At 37.8% G+C, this 22,166-nt stretch overlaps 1 protein-coding gene across 9 annotated transcripts; it reads left to right on the forward strand.

Moving 5' to 3' along the window:
- Positions 1-945: 945 nt before the first annotated feature.
- LOC132786892 (very low-density lipoprotein receptor) lies at positions 946-21,628 on the forward strand. 9 transcript variants are annotated; one of them, XM_060793614.1, is made up of 13 exons: positions 946-1,049; positions 1,853-2,415; positions 6,941-7,081; positions 12,979-13,098; positions 13,219-13,335; positions 14,136-14,258; positions 15,455-15,681; positions 16,102-17,499; positions 17,605-17,803; positions 17,941-18,078; positions 20,613-20,746; positions 20,809-20,967; positions 21,028-21,628. In XM_060793614.1, the coding sequence occupies exons 2-13, from the start codon at positions 2,019-2,021 to the stop codon at positions 21,058-21,060; spliced, it is 3,186 nt and encodes a 1,061-aa protein (XP_060649597.1). In that variant the 5' UTR covers positions 946-1,049; positions 1,853-2,018; the 3' UTR covers positions 21,061-21,628. The 9 variants fall into 9 exon arrangements, with proteins under 9 accessions (XP_060649597.1, XP_060649592.1, XP_060649595.1 ...); XM_060793609.1 differs by lacking the exon at positions 13,219-13,335; XM_060793610.1 differs by lacking the exon at positions 14,136-14,258 and having other exon boundaries at positions 947-1,049; positions 21,028-21,627.
- The last annotated feature ends 538 nt before the right edge of the window (positions 21,629-22,166 follow it).

The following is a 22,166-nucleotide window of genomic DNA, read 5'->3' on the forward strand; positions in this document are numbered from 1 at the left end:
TAACGCCAATTAAAGTGTATCAAACTGATTTAATGCCTTCGAGTGCTGATTTTGTTGATTTCATCACGATCAACTTAAATTTAGATTTAACTTTCTTTTGATTTCAACACAAGCAGCAGAAAATTTGATTTGACGTTCTTGTTGATTTCAACACGATCGTTAAAAAGTCGGTTTTATATCTTTAGAGTTTTATCACAATTGAATCCTTCCACTGAATTCATACATTACTATCAGCATTTTATACGATCGCCAAACAAATTTATTTCAACTTGTTGATTTTAATACGATCACTCAATTTCTTTGGAGGTTTATCGTAATTGAATCCTTTCATTCAATTCATATGCCATTTACTATCACCATTTCATTCACAAAACTGATAAGCGAACTCATAAACTGCGTCACTTGCTTTTACTAATAACATTTTTATCAGATCTTGCGCTTTATCTAATTTAATTGAATACAAACTGAACTTTCTTGAAGTTGCCAACAACTTCCAGCTTCGTTTCAACTGCAAATTCAACTTCACCTCAGCGAAAAATTCACCTCACTTAAGAGCTGTAGATAAAATCTGATCTGCAAAGAGCAAAATGCGGGCATCACTTAAGAGAGAGAGATGGCAGCGATAAATATCGATTGCTCTCTTTTTCCGTTAAGGTAGTTCGAAGTGGTTCCGCTAGATCGGTTCAATTGAGATTGGTTCAATTCTTGGGTTTTTTGATAAGACGATCAGCGAGCCGCCTTGAAGGTTGTGCAAAATGAAATACAAATTGAGCACTTTAAGCATGTGAGCAGCATGCGCAGCTCGCTCGCAGACGCAAAAACGAACGTGTTGATTGGTGGATGAGGAAGGTGTGTTGTGGGGTGGGGGGAGGGGTAAGACCGGCTATTGTTGGATGACAATTCGCTTAAATGTGCTGGCGAATTCTCAAGACGAATTCAGTTAAAAAACGCGCGTTGTACGAGGCGGCAGCGTTATTTCATTTTTGCTGAGAGAGCACACTAAATACGCAAAAAGCAATACAAACTATTTTCAAATACAACTGAAAAGTGTAAATATAGCAGAAACAACAACAACAACAACGTGTACAGCACGTGCCAAATGATATTTTCTCAGAGGCGCGCGCCTTGAAATCGCGTACAATTTTTGTGATAAGACAATCAAAGTGTTTGTTTTTTATTATTATGCCTCGTTGTGATTCCTTATTTCTTTTTATCACCAAGCAGAAAACGCGTGCCGAAAATAATATATAGTAATTTTAATTAATTGATATGCGATAAAAAATAAATAAAATAAAAAAAATAGTGAGGAAAGGGAAATAGCTGCGCGATCGTTGAAGACTTTTATCGCGATTCTTTTTGACGACAAATTTGAATAATTGCTACGTCAACAGAAATTTGGTGCGTTTGTTTTTGTTTTCGTTTTCGTTTTCGTGTGTGTGTTTTCACCTTATTTCTTTCTCTCTGTTGTCTCCAATCTTTAACGGCGAGTTTAAAACATAGTTGTTGTTATTGTGTGCGTGGATCGTATGATTTTTAACCAGTTTGCGTTTATTTTTGTTGCATTTTTCGGCCATTCGACGCGTTTTATTTTTCAATCTATCTGTGCTTTGCTCTTCTCTCTCGCGCGCGATTTTTGTCGCTCGCCTTGCTGAGTGCGTGTGTTAGTGTGTGTGTGTGAGTGTGAGTGTGCTTATTTTGGCAACAATTTTCAATGTTGTCGTCGCGATTTTTCTAGCGGTGTCATTTATTTTTAAAACTGCGGCGAACAGCAGACTGTCTGACTGATTAGATAATGCAAGCAGATCCAATGCTTCCTGCTTGATTATTGATCGAATGACTTTCTATTCCATAGTTTAGCCTCTAACCCCAAATATAAATGCATATATAGACATTTTTATATGCATATGCAAAGTCACATAGTGCAGTGAAAAACGAACTAAAAACGAAGCTAAGAAAGAGTGAGAGAGACGAGTGAGAAACCACATAGTAAACTGCAAAAACTAAACAAAGTTCATACCATGGCCATAGAGTTACGCTCTACGAGCACTGTAAGTGATAGCACAACAACAAATAATACCAAAACAACAACAACAACAACAATTGTAACAAACTGCAACATCAACAACAACAACAACAACAACAACAACATCGACAACTGTCAACGACGCGCCCAACAGCTGTTTAGTTGCGTCTGCGTCAATGTAAATCTGCTGCTGCTCACATTGATGCTAACGCTGAGCAAATGCTGCACTGCCACGCCCACAACATCACCGCTAACCGCAACGAATAATGAGCAAATGCTGCCACACATAGATGGCGCCACACTGACCAAACAATTCGATGGCAAAGGCATTCTCAACATGGGCTTCAAGTTCCTCAATGTATCCGGCAAGATCGGCACGCCACTGGACATAGGTGAGAAACAGGCCATGAAAGAAGAAAGAGTGCAGGAGGTGGGGGGGGTGGGAATGCAGTTTGTTTTTAGCCAGACTGTGCTAATTTTAGACTGCAAACCAGATGCAAACGGCAACAGGTGTTGCAAACACACATTGAAAGTCTTAACCCCAGCTGAACCAGCAAACATTTCAGCTTTAGTTACATAATCTAAACTTATTTGAAAAAGTCTATGAATATGTTTAAAGTGTATTTGAACTTTATTTAAATTGTCAATTTGACCTTGGTTTTGCCCTTTTCATTTCATTTCATTTTGGCAAACTTTTTTTCGTTCATATCCGGAGTTTGCATTTCATTGGGTTTGCTTACGTCTTCTTCTAGTCGAGTGTCTTTTGTCTGTCTTGCGATTTGATAAGAACTTTACGTGGCTAACGTCTTTTGTCTATTACCTTTGGGGGTATTTCCGAGTCGTAAATTTCTTTAAATCAGTCCACCTGCTTGTGTTCGTTCAGGATTTACTGTATTTAGATTATCTTATCGTTGCGCACTTTTATGATTTGTTTTTATTACATTTTCACTGGGATTTAGCAATTGAATAATATCATTCAATCACTTTGATTTTTCTGAAGGTTGCGTGCTCTCTTTCCTCAAAGAAAATTTAAACTTGATTTAAACTTGACAACGCAATTTCAATTACACACACTTATCTAGTTCAAAGATTGCGAAATTAAACTCAACTTAATCAATATTTCTTTGAATTTACATCAGCTTAATGAGCTCATTAAAAACGCTTAGTGACTCTTGAGACATCTTTAATTAATCAAGATTGAACTTTCAGCTTTGCTTTCTAATTGCTTAATTACATTTTTAATTGTAACGTTTCCATTCTTCAATTTCTCACTTATTTATTCTGTCAATTGTATATTTGCAAAAACAAAAACAATTATTTTTGCACCTATTTGAAATATATTTTTAGCGTAGAAAATGCTAAAAAACAAGAGATCAATTTTTGTACTTTGCTCCTTGAATTTTGGACTTTAGTCGAGCATTTAAAAGATCGTAAATAAAATTCTTTAGCGCCAGAGAAAATACGTAGGAAGATCGCATTGACGTAGTCCGTAGGACATAGCTTATAGATCAGCGAAATGAACTGCAAAGTTGAGTGCAATAAGCCAAAAAGCAAAAATACTTGATCTATTACCAAACCCAAATAAAAGATACAAAAAGAAAAAAAACTTGTCAGAGCGACGAGCCCCTTTTTTGTAGTTATTTTCAAAGCAGATTTTTTGTACCTAAAAATCAAGTTTTCGAACGCATTTTCATTTTTCATATAATATTTTCATTGCACGCTTTACATGCTGATTTATTAGCTGTTCCTTTTCAGTTCACATACTTGTTCAAACACACACACACACATACATTTATGTTCTATAGTATAGTAGACAAATTGTTAGCACTCGGCTAGATTCCCGTCAGATAAATTAACATATGCTTTGTGTATAGCACGATGCAAGGTCGGCAAGCAAAAATGTATTCGCTCTCTTGATTACATATATTAGCTGGCGATACCCTGTACTTAAAGCGAGCTAGAAAGGGGTATGCCAGATAAATGTTATACTCTGTTTTTTTTTTGTCTGCATCGGTATCTTATCTGGCTTAATTGAGAGAACAACTAAAACACAAACTTAAATGGGAACAGGTCTTATAACTACCTAAAAATTGTCATAATGAGATAAGATAACAAATACACGGAAGCCAACTTTTATGATCTGTCTACTGGGTATCTCTAAGTTGGGCGCGCTCTCTCTGTGTTTATTTATTTAATTTGTTGGCTCATTTAATTTTTATGCCGTTTCATTTCGGTTTTAATTTGTTTGCGCTGCCAACAGATTTTTCTAGCATATCAACTAGTTTTGTGCCAACATCAACATCAACAACAACAACAATCATATGAACAAGCTTAAATGGTGGGCGTGTTGACTGCCCTCTTGACGTTTGCATTTTATATAAAAAAAATTAAAAAGAAAAATGAACCTGATGCTGTCTCCTTAAATTGATTTGTTTTTGTGCAAAAACTAGAAAATCAACAACAATTATTCAGAAGTTGCATTGATTGTTTACTCGCAAAAAGAGGCGTGTTCATCTCTGCTATATAACAAATGCATGAATACGTAGTACGTAGAGTATCTTTCCAATTGAGCGTTTGATTCATTGGAAGCGATCACCCCACGCGAATTTATAATCGAAAAAATCGCAATTATTTAATTGAAACTGACATTGAACTTGACTTTCGATGCGATAAGCAGAGCAAACTTAATAACAATATTAATATTTGTGATTCATATTAATTAGCGCCTCAGGTGATGGTCCAAATTTTCACATCATTTTGTGTGTGTTAATCGCTGCTAGCATAAGTTGTATCATACTATATGCATTATCAGTCCACAATTATTTGGTATGTTTCTCAGCCTTGGATTATTACTCAAAACATTTGCTTATCATGCTTCGTCTAAGCTTTGAGGGCTTCTTATCAGCTAAAGGGAATTTAAATGTCTGAGAATCGCAAAAGTTTCGTAAATGGGAATTTGTTTTATTGAAATGGCACACACGTAATTATAATCATAACATTGATAACACTAATCATGATGCAAGTTGGCTTTTGTGTCATCAGTTTGACGCAGCAAACCGAATACTCGCTTTAGGCCAACCAGTTGTTGACTGTGTTAAACACGTTTTAACTTAGGCATTTATTTTTTTTTGTCCATACCATTCGATATGTTAAACAGTTTTTTTGTTTTTTGGCTTGGCGCAGTTTGCTTTTATTAACCGCAGACAAAGTGGAGGCATCGAGTAACCTGATTTAGCTCATATTGTTTGAAATTTATAATATAATGCAGGAAGAGTTGCCAAACTCTGCAAATGTTGCAACTTTACTAGAAATTTGATATGCAGGAAACTACAAAAAATAATCAATTAAACTATTTTAATGGTGTTTCAATTGTAATTGAATTTAAGGTATAATAATTTTTTATTGAAATTTATAATATCAAATTAATGCAGGAGGTGTTAACAAAGTCTGTAAACTTTACTTGAAATATGATATGAAGGAAACTAAAACTAAAATCAATAAACAATTTTTATGTTATTTCAAAAAAGCAACTCAATGCTTTAATGTATTTGGAATTATATTAATTTGAAGTATATTAAAATTTATAATATCAAATTAATGCAGAAAGAATACCAAAGTTTTTAAACCTTACTAAAAATAAGATATATTGGAAATTCCAAATAAATTAAGCGAATTAAATAGTGTTCTTAAGAATTAAATGTCATTGAATATGAAGAAGAATATTCATCACAAAAACTTTAGCACATTTTACAACTATCATTCATAACATGTAAGTGAAGTAACGTAAACATGCTATTTAAAATGAATATTGATTAAATTCTGCCATCATTCATAATTGAAAACAATTCTCAGGCAGCGTGGCGACATGAACAAATTGATTTGACCTTATTGATTGACAGCATTTGGTAAAAATTCTTTCTCAACACTCGACAACATTTTTCTGTGCTGTGCTCTGCTGTGTTTCAATTTCAATTACAACAATTACAATATGCAAAAATGGTTCTGTGCAAATTATTTATGCCAAAGTTTTGATTAAACGAGTCGTTTTTTTTTTTTTTCATTTGCTGCGAATATATTTTTTTCTCATATTCGGAGTGAAGTGAACCTAGAACCAGCTGTCAAGTGCAGCGACAACAACGTCCGTCGTTGACCAGGAAACCCTTCTCAAAATTGATCCCCACTCACTCTGTGTGTGGGTGTGTGTGAGTGTATGCTTGTTTACGCAGGACATTGGCAATCCATAACTTTTTCACTTGTCACATTTTCTATTATGTATCAAGAGCTGTTGACATTTTTCGGGTCCCTGTTTTATTTCTATTATAATTTCCCATACATCTTTATGAGGGCGAATGATGCATGTGACAAGGCGGCGCCTAGAAGTAACCGCAACTTGAAACGGAAGTTCTACCGAAAAATTGTCGAGTTCTTCTTTTCGAAGGGGAGCTCAAGAAGGGAAGGGGACACCGTCAAAGTTTTTGCCGCATTCAACGCCATTTTGTTTGTGTGCGTGCGTCTTATTTCAAGGCATTTTTGTTGATTAAAACTCCATGACGATAAAAGGGAGACGTCTCGCATTATGTTTGTATTGTATGCAAATGATTTGAGCACGCACACATATGAGTACTCAGTGTGTGTGTGTGCGTCTGCATGTGTCTGCTCTTGATTGTTTTGAAGTTTTAAGCCCTAATCAATTTGGGCTTTTGTGCCACCTACAAATGGCACTTTGTCTGCCTGTTTTTTCGGTTCTGTTCGCTTTTCGGTTTTCCGTTTCGTTTTTCGCTTTTTTAATGAGAAAACTTTTACCAGCTTAAGATGAGCAGCAGCAGCAGTTACAGCAGCAGTTACAGCAACATCAACATCAACAAAAAATATAATTAGCTTTAATCATTTGTTTACTCTCTCTCTGTCTGTTTACAGCTCAAGCTCTGTACACGAAATGCGATGAGAAGCAATTCCAATGTCGAAATGGCGATTGTATTCCCATACGCTTCGTTTGCGATGGCGATGCTGACTGCAAGGATCACAGCGATGAACAGGTCACTAGCTGCAAATTTCTCGGTGAGTTTTTTTTCATTTTCCATTGCATACTTTTAGGCTGCGATGCTAAATGCATACGTTACAGTGACGTCCATCACATTGAGTGATGCTTCGTTTGCTGTCGTTTTTAGGCGAATCAATCAAAATGCGAAACTAGTTTGCCACATTTACCCCGTTGCATGGGGGCAGACGGAGGGGGGTGTTGTCAGACTCTGTGTGTGTGTGTGTGCATTTGGACTGACTGCTGACCAAAACTGTGCCATGGCAGTGCGCTCATTAAGTCGCTAAACATCGGCGCAAACTGTAAATGCAACGCAATTTCGCTGCTGACTGTGGCATGCAACGTTGTTGCATCAGCAATTTATCATCAAGCGTCCGCGCGCGAATTCGTCGCACACTTTTGCGTCGCTATTCGACATAAAAGGAAACTATGTGAGGTCGTCTGCGCTATATTATCACAATATTTGTGCCAGACACCAAAAAACAGCAACAAAAAAATAGCGCAGTGAAAGAAAAAATGACAATAAAAGAGATAAAAAACAGAAGAAGAAGAAGATGAGAAGCGCACTAGTTGCAAAGTTGCTACTGTTTACTGTTGTTGCTGCATGCATAACGAAATTGTTATATAATTTTGCTGAAGGGCAAATTACAAGCAGTGAAATTGATAATGAGCCCTCAGAGGACACAAGAAACCAGCAGTTGAACCGTGGCATAAAGAGTTGCAGGTGAAATTTCTGCTAAATAATGAGCGAAATGGGATATTATGTTTGAGGGCACGCCAAAAAGAGATGCAAAATGGAATTGAAATGCATCAGAAAGGGACGAAATGTCGATGGGGAATTGTTAAAGGAGCTGTAAAATTAACATAAAGTGAAAACACAAATGCATGACCTTTTACCTTGGTTAAATGAACAACACAAATGCAGAAATGTTCGTTTCCAAAATTTATGAAATGCAGCAACAAATTCTTTAAATGTTTTCAATAAAATAATAGAGCTTGCCTTGGAATAAATAAATGCTTCACTTTCTTCTATGAAATTCCTGACTTTGCTATTTAGTATTAAATTTTCAATTGCATATATTAGCTAATATTTTGATTACATTTTTGGTTTATATTTTATAAATATTCAATGTAATGAAGCTATACATAAAGAGTTTAATATCAAACAAGTTTATTAAATTTTCTTTAATGAAAATCTTTCGTAAGTGCAAATTCCTTTACTTTACTAATTAATATTAAATATATAAAATATATTAAATGTTATATTTCATTTATTAACTAAATTTTTCACATTTTGAAGGATTTTTATAATACTTTAAATCCACTTAAATGTTTAATTTATTGAAATAAACAACATAAAGTAATGTTGCTTCTATCAAATTTATTTTTGAAGGGTAAATTATTTTACCTTATTACTATAACATTTTACTTTATTACTTTTACGTATTTATTTCATATATCATCTTAATTTGCGGCACATTTTTTCTTTATATTTTTCAAAGCGTAATTTTCTTACCTAACTGTGCCTTATTTACTATTAAACATAATCTTTTCCCCTTTTAAATATTTTCTTAAATGTCTGTCTCATATTTCAAGCTTAAAACTTAAATGCTGATGAAATGTTTAAGAATATTTCATGTGATTTAACAAACATGTTGCTGCCCATAACTGAATTGGTGAATGCCTTAACTTAACTATGCTCAAACTCAAACGATTTCATTTTCACTAGAATGTTGTCAATGCTGCTCAACCACCCTCCATTCTCTCCCCCCTTACCCAAAGTTTGTGAGTATCCAGCATCAACACTCACAACAAAGCTCAGTTCTGCACTCACAACTCGAGATAAGATTCACTCAATGTTTGCACTCGACACGCAGCTGGTTTTGGGTTGGATTGAGCGAAAGCTTCGACTGAGATGCGAGAGATGCTGCAAAAGCAAGTTTTTGGGCAGATGTTTTTAAGGATTGGCGCTCTGCAGCTGTAAACTCAGTTGTCGGCGAACTTTTCAAGCAAACGGACGGGACGAATCCGCAGAAAATTGAAAACGCGTTGAGTGAAAAAACAAAAGGCAAAACATTAAATGAGAAGCAACTACATATAGAAAAATCGAAGAATAAAAACAGAGAAAAACAGTGTGCGAAATGTAAGCAACGAATGAAAAAGGACGATGAAATGTGTGCCAAGTGAAAGAGTTTTTTTTTGTTCCATGAGGAATTAAATACATTAATTTGTCCTCGAAATGCCAGACTGCCAAGAGAGTTTTCCTGTTCACGCTACACACGTTTTGCTACCGAGTCCTTTGATGTTATGCAAAGTGCTTTGACAAAATGCCAGCGTCAGGCCAAGGAACCCAAAAAGAAAAAAAATGAAAGAAAAGCTTGTGCCGTGTGCCTTAAAGATATGAGTTTGCCAATGGAAATTTGGTTTGCTCTTTTTGCTCTTTTTCACATTTTTCTTTTTCTTGTGGTCCTTTTCCACTTCCTTGTGGAGGAAAGTCGCCGCTGCCGTTGCCGTTGTTGTTGTTGTTGTTGTCAGGCTAATCGGCAATGTCCATCTGTGGCATTTTGTGGGCCTAGGCGAATGGAGACTACTTATTTCGAATTCAGATACGACTCTCGTCTGATTTTTGTCGTCGTTACACTTATCATTTATCATTTAGATTTCGAGGGGGGGGAACCGCATTAAATGTGTGTTTCCTCAATTTCCCACAAAATTGCTCAATGTTGTCGTCCAAACAGTCCAGCAGTCAGTTATAAACAACTCTGGGCCATACAGATATATTCATTTCGTTGACTTTTGACAGTTGTCCTTATTGCTGTTTGACCATTATGAACTTGAAAACGGAAATTATGCAATCAATTTGTGCAACTTGGCTGACTCAAATATGCCACAAAGGCAGGCGTCACAATTGAGCTAACAACAAGGCAATTGGCCCCCAGGCAATTTGATTAGTCACAGCATTTCGAGAGCATATCAAGTGACAGTGTTATGTGTTATGTGCATAAATCATTAAACCCAAAATATATATCTATATATTAATAGATTTTAATAGCGATCAAGTTACTTAAAGACATCAATAAATAAGACAATATATATTACGTGTGTGTAGATTCAAGATGGGGCACATTTGGTGTTTGCTGTTTGTGACGAGTTTGCTGCACACACAAAGCCACAGTTTGGGCGCAATTGTGCCGGATAAAGGTATGAAATGAATGCTAAAACTAAACTATTATTTATTTTTATACGCCTATCAATGGAGCAATGAATAGATTATTCATTATGTGTGTGTGTTTACCTATTTTCCAATTTCACATTCACAACAAATCCCCTAAATTATGCATTGCATACTTTTTGGCTCGTTAGCAAATTAAATTTATGATTCAAAAAGCGGGCCAAACACATTAAATACCGAAAATGTTGGATATTAGTGGCGCAAAGTTTTGTATTCACACACAATCAATACAACAATTCATACACAAGTACTTCAACTTTTTGCTTGCTCTTCTCCATTCAATCAACTCAACTATTCAGGAACTACAATTCGCAAAAGTATGCCGGAAAATACCTTTAAAGTTGAATTAAACATGACAAAATCGCAAACATGCATTCACTTGCCTCCGAGCCAAGTTACGACTGTCGACGCCATGTGGCACATGCAACAGAATATTTTGCACACGCCACTTGGCATTTGCATACAAATTGCCAGACGCTACTGTCAAGGGCCAAAGTTTTTTAATCAACTGAAAAGCCGTTTAAAGTTAGTTAAAAAAAAAAAAAGTAGTGTGGCATATAACAAATTATGCTGCAACGCAGTTGGCAATTTGCCGCACACAGTTTTATCAATTGCAACATGCATAAATGCAATCAATTGCAACGGGTTTTTGTTTCCTCCTTTTGCGGCAAATAATAAATTGAATTTGATTTTTAATTGGCGCCTGAAGTGACATCAAAGGTACAAGAATACCCCAAAAAAAAAAAAAATAAAACTGAAAATGAAAATGAAAATAAAAATAACATTAAAAATATGTAAAATATGTATGTAAATACTACATGTTAAATGCGCAGCAAATTGCCCGGGGGACAGAGTTTACACACTCATTTCACATGCATACACATCAGCGTACATATTAGCAATAATAAAATATGTACTTACAAAACTACATAAAAAGAAATCGAATCACATCACATCGAATCGAACTGCGGGCAATTGAAAGAAGAACAACACCGAAATGTGTCCCACAAAAAGCCGAGAGACATTAATGCTCTTAATGCTGCTGCTGTTTAAATACCCTACAATTGTTGCCTACTTTTAGGCGCGACATTTAATGTGAAGGAATGAAAATGTGTAGGCATGTAATGTTTGGAGTTGAGGTCACAAATGTTATGTTGGTTATATAGATAACCTTTGATTATTGCATATATTGATAATTGATAATACAAATGTGTATAAGTATAGATCAATTAACTTAAATAAACTTGCTGATTTCGTTACGACTTACGACTGCTGCAGTTTCTGTTCTACTTTTGACGACTAATCATCTGCTTCACACTACTGATGATCTACTTCTTATGACTGCTAGCTTTCGATAGCTTCGTGCCTATCGACTTGCTACTGCCAACCGATACCGATAGGGACTATCGACTAGCCTCCACCTCTGTTACATACATAGTCCGATTGGCATGCCATAAAATTAATATTCTCCCCAGAGACGCTGCGCAATTTGTGTGAAGCTCTCAAGAGTCCCGAGTGTGTAGAGTATAAAATGAAACATTTGAAAATTTGGTTTGTTTGTTGGCATGCACATGTGACCATTTTTTATTGTTCAATGTTTTCGGGAAACTGGTATTTATATTTGTTTTTATTTTCGTTTTTGTTGTATTTTCGCTTTTCTTTTTCACAAATATTGGTTGCTGTTTTGCCGTCGTTTTCGTTTTTCCTCGGAATAGAACACAAGTTTCTCCAGTTTTTGTGTGCTCCTGCTTTTCCCCGTTTTTCATGCTACATTTCATCTGACTGAAGCGACAAAATGGGCACACTGAGCATTCGACCGGCGAGTTGTGCCCCATAAAAAGTTTAGAAAAGTAATCATATTAAATGTTATTGATATGGCAACTTGTGCGTTTGCCGCATAACACAGCAGCCAACGAAAAAAAACCTTCAGTTTCAGTTCTTCTATGCCGCATTAAAATTGATTAAAATTAATGCTTGCTTCATCCTCATCCGGATCCTCATCTTCTTTATTTTTTATTTTTATTTTTATGAATGGGTCGCAGATTTGCATTAGCGTAAGCCAAAAAGTTGAGACGCAATCGTAGCTTGAGCTTAATGGAGATTATCGACCTTTGAGGTGAACAGGTGTCGGCACTTGATGTGAAATTTTGCGTGCAATTTTCGGGATTATTTCTTAAAGTATGCCAAACAACAGTTGCCATAAGAAATATGCATTAATTTCTTTGCTTTCAGTTCATAATTAAAGTTTGCAACACTTTTGCAAAGAAAGTTCAATTTTTTTTGTTTAAAAACTTCGTCAGCTGACATTGAAAATTTGTATTCAAAATTCAGCGTGCAACAATTTTATTTGTACGTATATTCAGCTTTTTATTTGTATTCATTTATATTTTCTCGTTGAATTTTTCCTGCAATTTTTGTGGAGTATTTTCTTTGCACAGCACGTGCTCAAGTGCCTGTAAATAAACACACAACACACAGACATACACAGTTATTTGAACATATGAGTATAAGTACAAGCTGGTTGGCAGCTTTTGTTGGCTTTTGTTTTTGATACGGGTCCAGGGCAGCAAAGTTCAAAGGCAGCCACACACATACAATCTGACAAAAGTAAAATACGAAAAATAAAAAATAAGGACACTCGATTTAACATGTTTGGTTTGCATTGTTTTGTTTTGCTCTTTGCAGAGGCCACTTGCTCATCAGACCATTTCCGCTGCTCAAATGGCAATTGCATACCGAACAAATGGCGATGCGATCAGGAGAACGATTGTGCCGATGCCTCCGATGAATCAAAGGAATTGTGCAGTAAGTGTGTGTGTGTGATATGAATTTGCCCATTGCTGATTACATACTATGTATAAATATGTACAATATTTGGAATACTATCTACATATGTTATATAAATTGTATTGTCGATATACACAGTGAATGCCTGTCCCAACAATGAGTTCAAATGCAAGACCGTTGACCAGTGCATACCCCGTAATTGGCTCTGCGATGGCAGCAATGACTGTCGCGATAAATCCGATGAGGCGCATTGTAGTAAGCAAAGAAAATAAATAGCTAAAGCATATATACGCATATATGTATGTATGTGTATAACAAGCTTGCGCTCTCGCTCTTTCTCGCTCTAGCTATATATCTATCTCTATCACTAGCTCATAGCTCTTTGTCCTGTCTGTGCTCATAACTCACAACTCACTTGCATTTAATAAAGTGTTGCGCATAATTTGAAAACTACGCTCATATGTGTCCCATATCCCCATACAGTTTAATCAAGTCGTTGAAGAGCAACGTTGCATTCAAGTGTATATAAAGCTAACCAGAAACACATGTGAGTCTCCCTCTTCTCCTCCTCCTCACACACACATACACACATACTAACACACACAATGGGGACACACAGTCGCGTGACATAACACGCATACGCAGCGTTAGCTGCCCGACAACGCCTGGCAACAGCGCATAAAGTGCTTAGCCCATAATGCTCACTCACACACACTCACACACACACACAAGCATATGAGTATTACATGCCCCCTCGAGCACATACTAACAACACACACACACAGACACACACACTCTCATACTCACAACAACCCTTGGCCTTGGCTGTTGGCTGGATATTCGATAGGATTATATAATGGCTTTCTCGCCACAAACAAAAAAATAAAGAAGAGAATTAAACTAGAGAAAGGGGCAGATGGTTCCTTCAGCGGAAAATAAATGTATTTAATATCCCCAATGAAATTTATTAGCTGCAGTTTACTTCTCACTCAACTGAACTCAACTCGACTTGCGTCTTATTTCTTCTTCCTCATCTTCTTCCATCCAAATCGCAGAGGCACGCACCTGTTCGCCGGAAGAGTACAGCTGCAAAAGCGGCGAAGGTGAATGCGTTCCTTTGGCCTGGATGTGCGATCAGAGCAAGGATTGCAGCGATGGCTCCGATGAGCATGCCTGCAGTAAGCACATCCTCCTTCAAATGATTTTCAAATATCTTTTGATTTGTAGTGACAATTAATTTGAAATTCCTCTTGATTTTAATTAAAATCCCCTTTCGTGTCCGAATAGATATTTATAGGCCACTTTCTTCTTCCTCCGTTACATTCGTTCACTGTTCACCTGGCATCCAAAAACTTAGCTGCAACTTTTTGACATCAAGCATTGAGCGTTTATTTACTAGCATTTAGCAAAGTCAATTATGTTGTTTACCAAACTTTATACGCCAAAACAAACATCATAAATATATTTTGCCTCGCAGCGACATTTTATTTGCGCTTCAATTGAAATGAAAAAGGCAAAAATATCCTGTTTGTTTGACAATAAAATATTTAAGACTATTTAATGCTAGATTCACACTGTAGAGCATAATAAAATTGCATTTCATTTTGTACAACGAGTTTCAGTTAGATTTTTAATAGAATTAAGCATAGTTTGAAATTTATTTATTTAACTAAAAAAGCAAGTAAATATTTTTGCTAAGTTAATTAAAAATTCACAACTGACAAGTATTGTATATAATTCATTTCAATTGAATTTATTTAGCTACCTTTTTTGAATGTTCAACATATTAATTTATTTATTGCTAAAATACGTCACTGTGAAAACAAGTGAAGTCAAATAATTTATTGTGTTTTGTTAAGGCAGCATTTAACAAAATTAGTTTACTTAAGCTTAACACTTCAGTTCATTGCAAATTTTGTCGTAAATTATTTCAATTTAACTTATGAGAAATACCTTTTATAAATGTGTTTGATTTGTAAAGTAAACTATTCTATTTATTTATTGCCAAAAATACATAATTTCAAAATAAAGTAAATAAAACAAGTTTGAATATTGCTTATTTGTTAATGCAGCATTTATTGGAATTAGTCAGTTTAAGAAGCCTTGGTTTGGAATCAATTTATTTGAGCAAAATATATTCCCTCTTTAACTATTCAGTTGCCTTACTTAACTCGAAATTCTTTTGCATTTTTATCAGCCAATGCCAGAGTTATTCCGCCTACCATTTTCCTTTTGCTAACTCACTGGCCACATCCCCATTCATCAAGCGGTCCGCTTTGTGCTTAATTTTCTTTTTGGTTTATGTCGCACATTGTGCACAGAGATTTGTTTGTTATTGTGCTAATCCTTTGTCTGTTCGCATTCGTTCACATAGACCAAACGTGCCGCTCCGATGAGTTTACATGCGGCAACGGGCGTTGCATACAGAAGCGTTGGGTCTGCGATCACGACAACGACTGCGGCGATGGCAGCGATGAGCTCAACTGTCCCGTTGTTCCCTGCGATGCCATCGCGGAGCACACCTGCGCCAATGGCGCCTGCATTGCCAAGCGTTGGGTCTGTGACGGTGATCCGGATTGCCCAGATGCCTCCGATGAACGGGTAAGTGCACACTGAATGCCAGCCAGCCAGACTGCCTCATAAATTCCCATTTTTGTGTCGTTGGTAAAGTGGCAAAATGTTTGTAGTTGCCACGCCCTCGCCTCCGCCTCCGCCTGACACCAAGTTTTTGTCTCGGTGTGTGTGTGTGTTAGGCGAAAGGCGGCAAGCATATAAATTACAGACAAGTTGCGCATAACTCAACGCTGCCAGCTTTGGCAGCTTTTGTTGTCAACGCATAGTACGCATAAAATTGCATTTTGGGCTGCGAAGTGTGGGCGTTGCACTTGCAACATAATTTCGTATGTAAGCAACTAAAAGTATGCAATGAAAAGTTTTCGCCAAACTTCCAGCAAAGCAACATCGCATAACTTTTCTCAACTCCCTTCTCTCAATACCTCCTTTTGCTTCCCTCAATCTCAGGCCTGCACGAATGTCACCAAGCAAGTAACGCCCTGTCTGCCTCATGAATATCAATGCAAGGATCGCATCACCTGCCTGCATCACAGCTGGCTCTGCGATGGCGATCGCGATTGTCCCGATGGCGATGATGAGTTCACCAACTGCAAGAACATCACCTGCCGACCAGATCAATTCCAGTGCCACGATCGCAGCTGCATTGCCGGCCACCTGGCCTGCAATGGCGAATCCGACTGCAAAGATGGCAGCGATGAACGCGAATGCCGATTGGCGGCAGAGTCCAAGAGCTGCAACGCAACTAATCAATTCGATTGCGGTGGTGGTCAGTGCATTCCCTTGTCCAAGGTCTGTGATCAGCGCAAGGATTGCCCCGATGGCGAAGATGAGCCGGCGGGCAAGTGCAAAGTCAATGAATGCTCTATCAAAAATGGCAACTGCATGCATCGCTGTGTCGATCAGCCTGTGGGCTACGCCTGCGACTGTCATCAGGGCTATCAATTGTCCTCGGATGGTCATACTTGTGTGGACATCAATGAGTGCGAGGAGCCGGGTATCTGTTCACAGCTGTGCGTCAACGAGATTGGCGGCTTCAAGTGCGAATGCCAAACAGGTTACATGCGGGATCCGCGCAATCACACGCGTTGCAAGGCCACCGAAGGTCACGCTTCTCTGTTGCTGGCGCGTCGTCATGATATACGGAAGATAGCTTTAGATCACATGGAAATGACTTCGATTGTAAATAGCACCAAGTCAGCCACAGCTTTAGACTTTGTCTTCCGTACTGGCATGATCTTCTGGAGCGATGTGACCACACAGAGCATCTACAAGGCGCCCATCGATGAGGGCAACGAAAAGACAGTTGTGCTCAAGCAATCATCTGTGACTTCAGATGGTCTGGCTGTGGATTGGATCTACAATCATGTGTACTACACGGATACACAGAAGTGCACCATAGAGCTGACCAACTTTGATGGCAACATGGGCACAGTGTTGATCAAGGATTCGCTAGATATTCCACGCTCCATTGCACTCGATCCCATCGATGGCTGGATGTATTGGTCTGATTGGGGAGCATCACCTCGCATTGAACGAGCTGGCATGGATGGGTCGCATCGCACCACGATTATCAACTATGATGTGAAGTGGCCCAATGGCATCACTCTCGATATGGTGCGAAAGCGTATCTACTGGGTGGATGGCAAACTGAATGTCATCTCCTCAGCCAACTACGATGGCTCACAGCGCAGACAGATTCTCTACTCGACGGAGTATCTGCGACATCCGTTCTCCATCACCACCTTTGAGGATTACATCTACTGGACGGACTGGGACAAGCAGACCGTCTTCAAGGCCAACAAGTTCACCGGCGAAGGTGTCGAGCCCATTACAGCCGTGCACATGGTGAGCAGCCGGCATCCGGCATCCGCTGTCAGCCATCAGCTGGCATGTGCCCAACGGCTTGCTGACGTATACTTAATATTTGCATATCTTTATTTGCCTTTGCAGTTGCAGCATCCCATGGTTATTCATGTCTACCATCCTTATCGCCAGCCAGATGGCGTAAATCGCTGCGAATCGGTTAATGGCCACTGCTCACATCTCTGCCTCCCCGCGCCGCGTATCAACGAGAAGAGTCCGCCCATTTCGTGTGCGTGTCCCACGGGTCTTAAGCTCATGGCCGATGGCCTCATGTGTGTGGAAGATCGTAAGTAGCTTCAAGATATTAATAGTATTTTCTTTTATAATTTTCCTTTTGCATGCGATTCAATATTAACACGCTTCCCTTATTTTTTTTATTTAATTAACAATTATTTTTGAACCTGTGCATGATGATGCATGCAGCCCTTTATAGAGTTGTTACCAAACCCCCGCGTGTCCACAGATATAAGAGCAAAACGAAACCGAAGCCGCGAATTCCGCACACTAATGATGTGCCTGTCAAAATTGAAACGCATCAGGCAATCATCATACGCCCCTTTGGTATGCTTGGCAACTCTGTTTTCTTTATTTGTGCCGTCTATGTGTTTGTCTGTTGTTTAAAATTTAATTTAGTCTTTAGTAATATTTATATAGCAATGGTATATTTGTGTAACTTGTCAACCTTTTTTTTTGGGAGTTTAATTAATATTGACAGTGAAGAAGTTTTTATATTTTAAATCTACATATTTAATTTTATCGTTCAGCCACTCACTATTAAGTTTCTTTCTCGGTTGAGTTTTTTACGATTGTGTGGCAACCCTCTTAAATTGTATATTTCCCAGTTTCGACCTCGTCAACCGCAGCTTGATGTATGTTTAAGACCCTGTCAACCCTCTTTCGGGGACGTCCACTCTCTCCGAAAAGCTTGTCAACTCTGTTTTCTTTATTTGTGGCGTCTGTGTGTTTGTCTTTCCTTTAAAATATGATTTAATCTTAAATATTATTTACTGTGTTTTTGTAAAGTAATTGTATATTTGTGACTTGTTAACCCTTTCTATTGGGATTTTAATTAACACTTGCAAGTGAAGAACTTTTTATATTTTAAATCTACATATTTAATTTTATAACCCAGCCACTCACTATTAAGTTTCCTTCTCGGTTGAGTTTTTTACGATTGTGTGGCAACATTCTTAAATCGTATACTTCCCTGTTTTGACCTCGTCAACCGCAACTTGATGTATGTTTAAGAGTGTGTCAACCCTTTTTCGAGGCTGTCCACTCTCTCCGAAAAGCTTGTCAACTCTGTTTTCTTTATATGTGGCGTCTGTGTGTTTGTCTTTCCTTTAAAATATGATTTAATCTTAAATATTATTTACTGTATTTTTCTAAAGTAATTGTATATATTTGTGACTTGTTAACCCTTTCTATTGGGATTTTAATTAACACTTGCAAGTGAAGAACTTTTTATATTTTAAATCTACATATTTAATTTTATAACCCAGCCACTCACTATTAAGTTTCTTTCTCGGTTGAGTGAGTTTTTTACGATTGTGTGGCAACCCTCTTAAATTGTATATTTCCCAGTTTCGACCTCGTCAACCGCAGCTTGATGTATGTTTAAGACTGTGTCAACCCTCTTTCGGTGCTGTCCACTCTCTCCGAAGTGCCACTTAAGAGCTTGTCAACTCTGTGCTGTTGACGTAGTTTCGCAATTTCAGTCTGCCATTAGTTTGAGTTTAAAGTGTTGAAACTCGAACTTAAAGCAAGCAAATTAATCACGAAATTTTTCACTGAATGCACTGAACTGTTGCCACACTCGACAGCTCTCTCTCTCTCTCTCTCTCTCTGTCTCTTTCTCTGCTCCCTTTGGATATTTTTCTGTGTGTGTGTGGCTTATGTTGGTGAGTGGGGAGTGAGTGAATTTTCGAGGGAAAGCACTTCATTTTGCCACACTCGGGCATAACATTTGCTTTGTCATGGATCGCATTAATCATCATCAAAGCCAACCTCAGCCCATCCATCCTTGACAGTTTCATAAACGCCATCGAGAGCCACTTGCAGTGCAGTGGCAACCGCAAGTAGGCAGCAAAATGGGCGAACGTTGCAACTGATACCAGGGCAGGCGTGGACCTGGCCAGACAAGCCACCACCCACCAAGAAGCCACCCTGAATGGGCGCCAACCAGCTAACCGCTAAGTATGAGGTTAATATTGCGCTGCTTCTACGGTTTGTTTCATGGCTTGCTTCTTTGGCGCTTGCCACTTGCCGCCTGCTGATGTTGGCTGCTTCTTGGCTCTTTAAAGTGAAATTCAAGATAATGTTGATAGCTTTTGCCGTTTGATTTGATTTAAGCGTTGAACAAGATCCGCGACAACAGCACACTCGAATCAGCTGAGAGCGAGATTCCGAATCAGAATCCATTAAATGCGTTGCGTTAACGATGTCATTACGCATCCTACGCCATTTGAGTTTCCCTGCTGTTACATCACGACACAACAGTCTCCTACCCGCCCCCATCATACACACCATAGGGGGTGGCAGAGTCGCCGCCATCTTTAGATCTTCATCCCTTGGTGGTATAAAAGTTTAGCCCATCAAAGGCGCGAGCGCGTTTAAGTGTTTATTTGCGCCTAAATGCGCACTTTGAACGATTTGATTGAAAATTCTTTTGCCAGCTCAAGAAAAGTGGCGAAGCTTTCTGGTCGGGGAATGCAGATAGGAATGGAAGTTGGAGATTGGGATGCGGATGAGGATGGGGATGGTGGAGTAAAAGCAACATTCGAGTACATCCCAAATGGCCTGCACCATTTTTCCAGCGTGGGATTTGGCTCGTATATTAAACACAATTCTTTTTTGTTTTCTCTTCTCTTTTTTTCATTTTGCGCGTTTTATTGCTGTGATTTTTATGCCTGTCGCATTTTGTACTTGTTGTTTGTTTTTTTTGCTGTGGTGTTATTTTTTTTGTTTTTGTTGCTTTCTTTTCGTTGTCTCTGTGTTTTATGTTTTGTCTTTTGTTTGCGTTTCGGGTTGCTTATTCGATTTACATGAGAATGCATCTAACTTTCCAATCACTGTCAATCCATTCCACCAAACAGTCGCCGACCATCGACCAGTGAAGAACCAAACACACAACGATCAGACCAAAGCAAGCAGCCCGCAACCGGACTCGGGCTTCATAGCGCTCGTCGTGATTGCCAGTCTCAGTGGCTGTGCAGGTCTCCTCTCGGTGGTAAGTTCATCCAAAAACTATGTTTTTCATTTATTAATATTATTTGTTTTCCATTGTGTCAGCTTCTATTTGTGGGCTATCGCTACTGCAGCAAGCGACGCATCAATTCCATGAACTTTGAGAATCCCATTTACCGCAAAACAACCACAGAGGATCACTTTAGTCTGCGTAAGAATCTGCCAGCGCGTATCTATGATCACACCAGCGTTATGGATGAGGAGGTAACCCAATCAAAACTCTTAACCCTCAACAAAATGTATTAAATGAAATTCCCTTTGCAGTACTCACCTGTCATAGGCATATCGTCGTATTAGAGCTTTGGGGTTTTATTTTTTGGCAACTAAGCTAAATACTGAATGGCCTGGGCAGAACCAATGAGTAACCCACAGCAGACACGCCTAAAGACTGAGCAAATCGTATGTGTAAATTATTTTAAATACTTATTTTAAACAGCAGGTCATTTCGAAGAGAGCGAAGCAAGGGGAGAATCCTTAAAGGATTGCTGTACAAATATGTCGCAGAGTTCTAACCTAAACACTAAACTAAACGAAACTAAATTAATGCTAAACTAAACTAAACTAAACTAAAACGTAAACTAAACTCAACTGAACTAAACTGAATAAATGAAATAATGAAAACTCTAATGATAATTCAAATAGTTCCAAACTGTATATAGCTGTAAGTGTGCATTACGTAATTTTAAAGCAAAACAAATAATTATTATACTTATTATGCTCTTGATAATTAGAGAAAAGTTGACAAATTTATTTCTGTTTAATGTGCAAAAACGTTTATTATTATTATTACATTATTATTAATAATCTTACATGCTATTATTAAGTGTACATATGTTTACGAGCAAAGATGATTGAATAAATGCAGATATATGTGTAGTACTCAATTTGTTTAAATATATGAAAACTTTTAATGGGATTACAGCTCAAATAGATTTATTCCATATAATTATGGGTTAGTATGTTACACTTGAAAAGTAAGTATCTAGGTAAGTAGTACGCTATGCTTTGAAATGTTGTATACAGACTTCCCGGAGTCGGTCGTATTTCAAGAAACTGCCTTCTTTCAAAATACTCAAATTGATTTATTCAATATGTAAATTTATGCACCGATTCTTGGAAAAAACTGTTAGCCAACAGGTGAGGTGCTTTTAGTGGCATGCTAATTTTTTGTTTTATTTACTCTTGGAGAATTTTGTTTTAAAATGAGTAAAATTATCTGATGTATTGTATACGTAAAAACTTATTTAAATAGTGTGAATTCATGGAACATGGAACTTGTTCAATTGTCTATCAAAATCAAAGCTCAAACTGTTGTATCATTTGATTCCATAGCAATTAACAAGTGCATGTCATGGTCTCTGACCTAGGCCAAGAATAAATTTAGGGCAACAACTTTTCCAATT

The sequence above is a fragment of the Drosophila nasuta genome, chromosome 2R, assembly GCF_023558535.2.
Source record: "Drosophila nasuta strain 15112-1781.00 chromosome 2R, ASM2355853v1, whole genome shotgun sequence".
Lineage (NCBI taxonomy): Eukaryota > Metazoa > Arthropoda > Insecta > Diptera > Drosophilidae > Drosophila > Drosophila nasuta.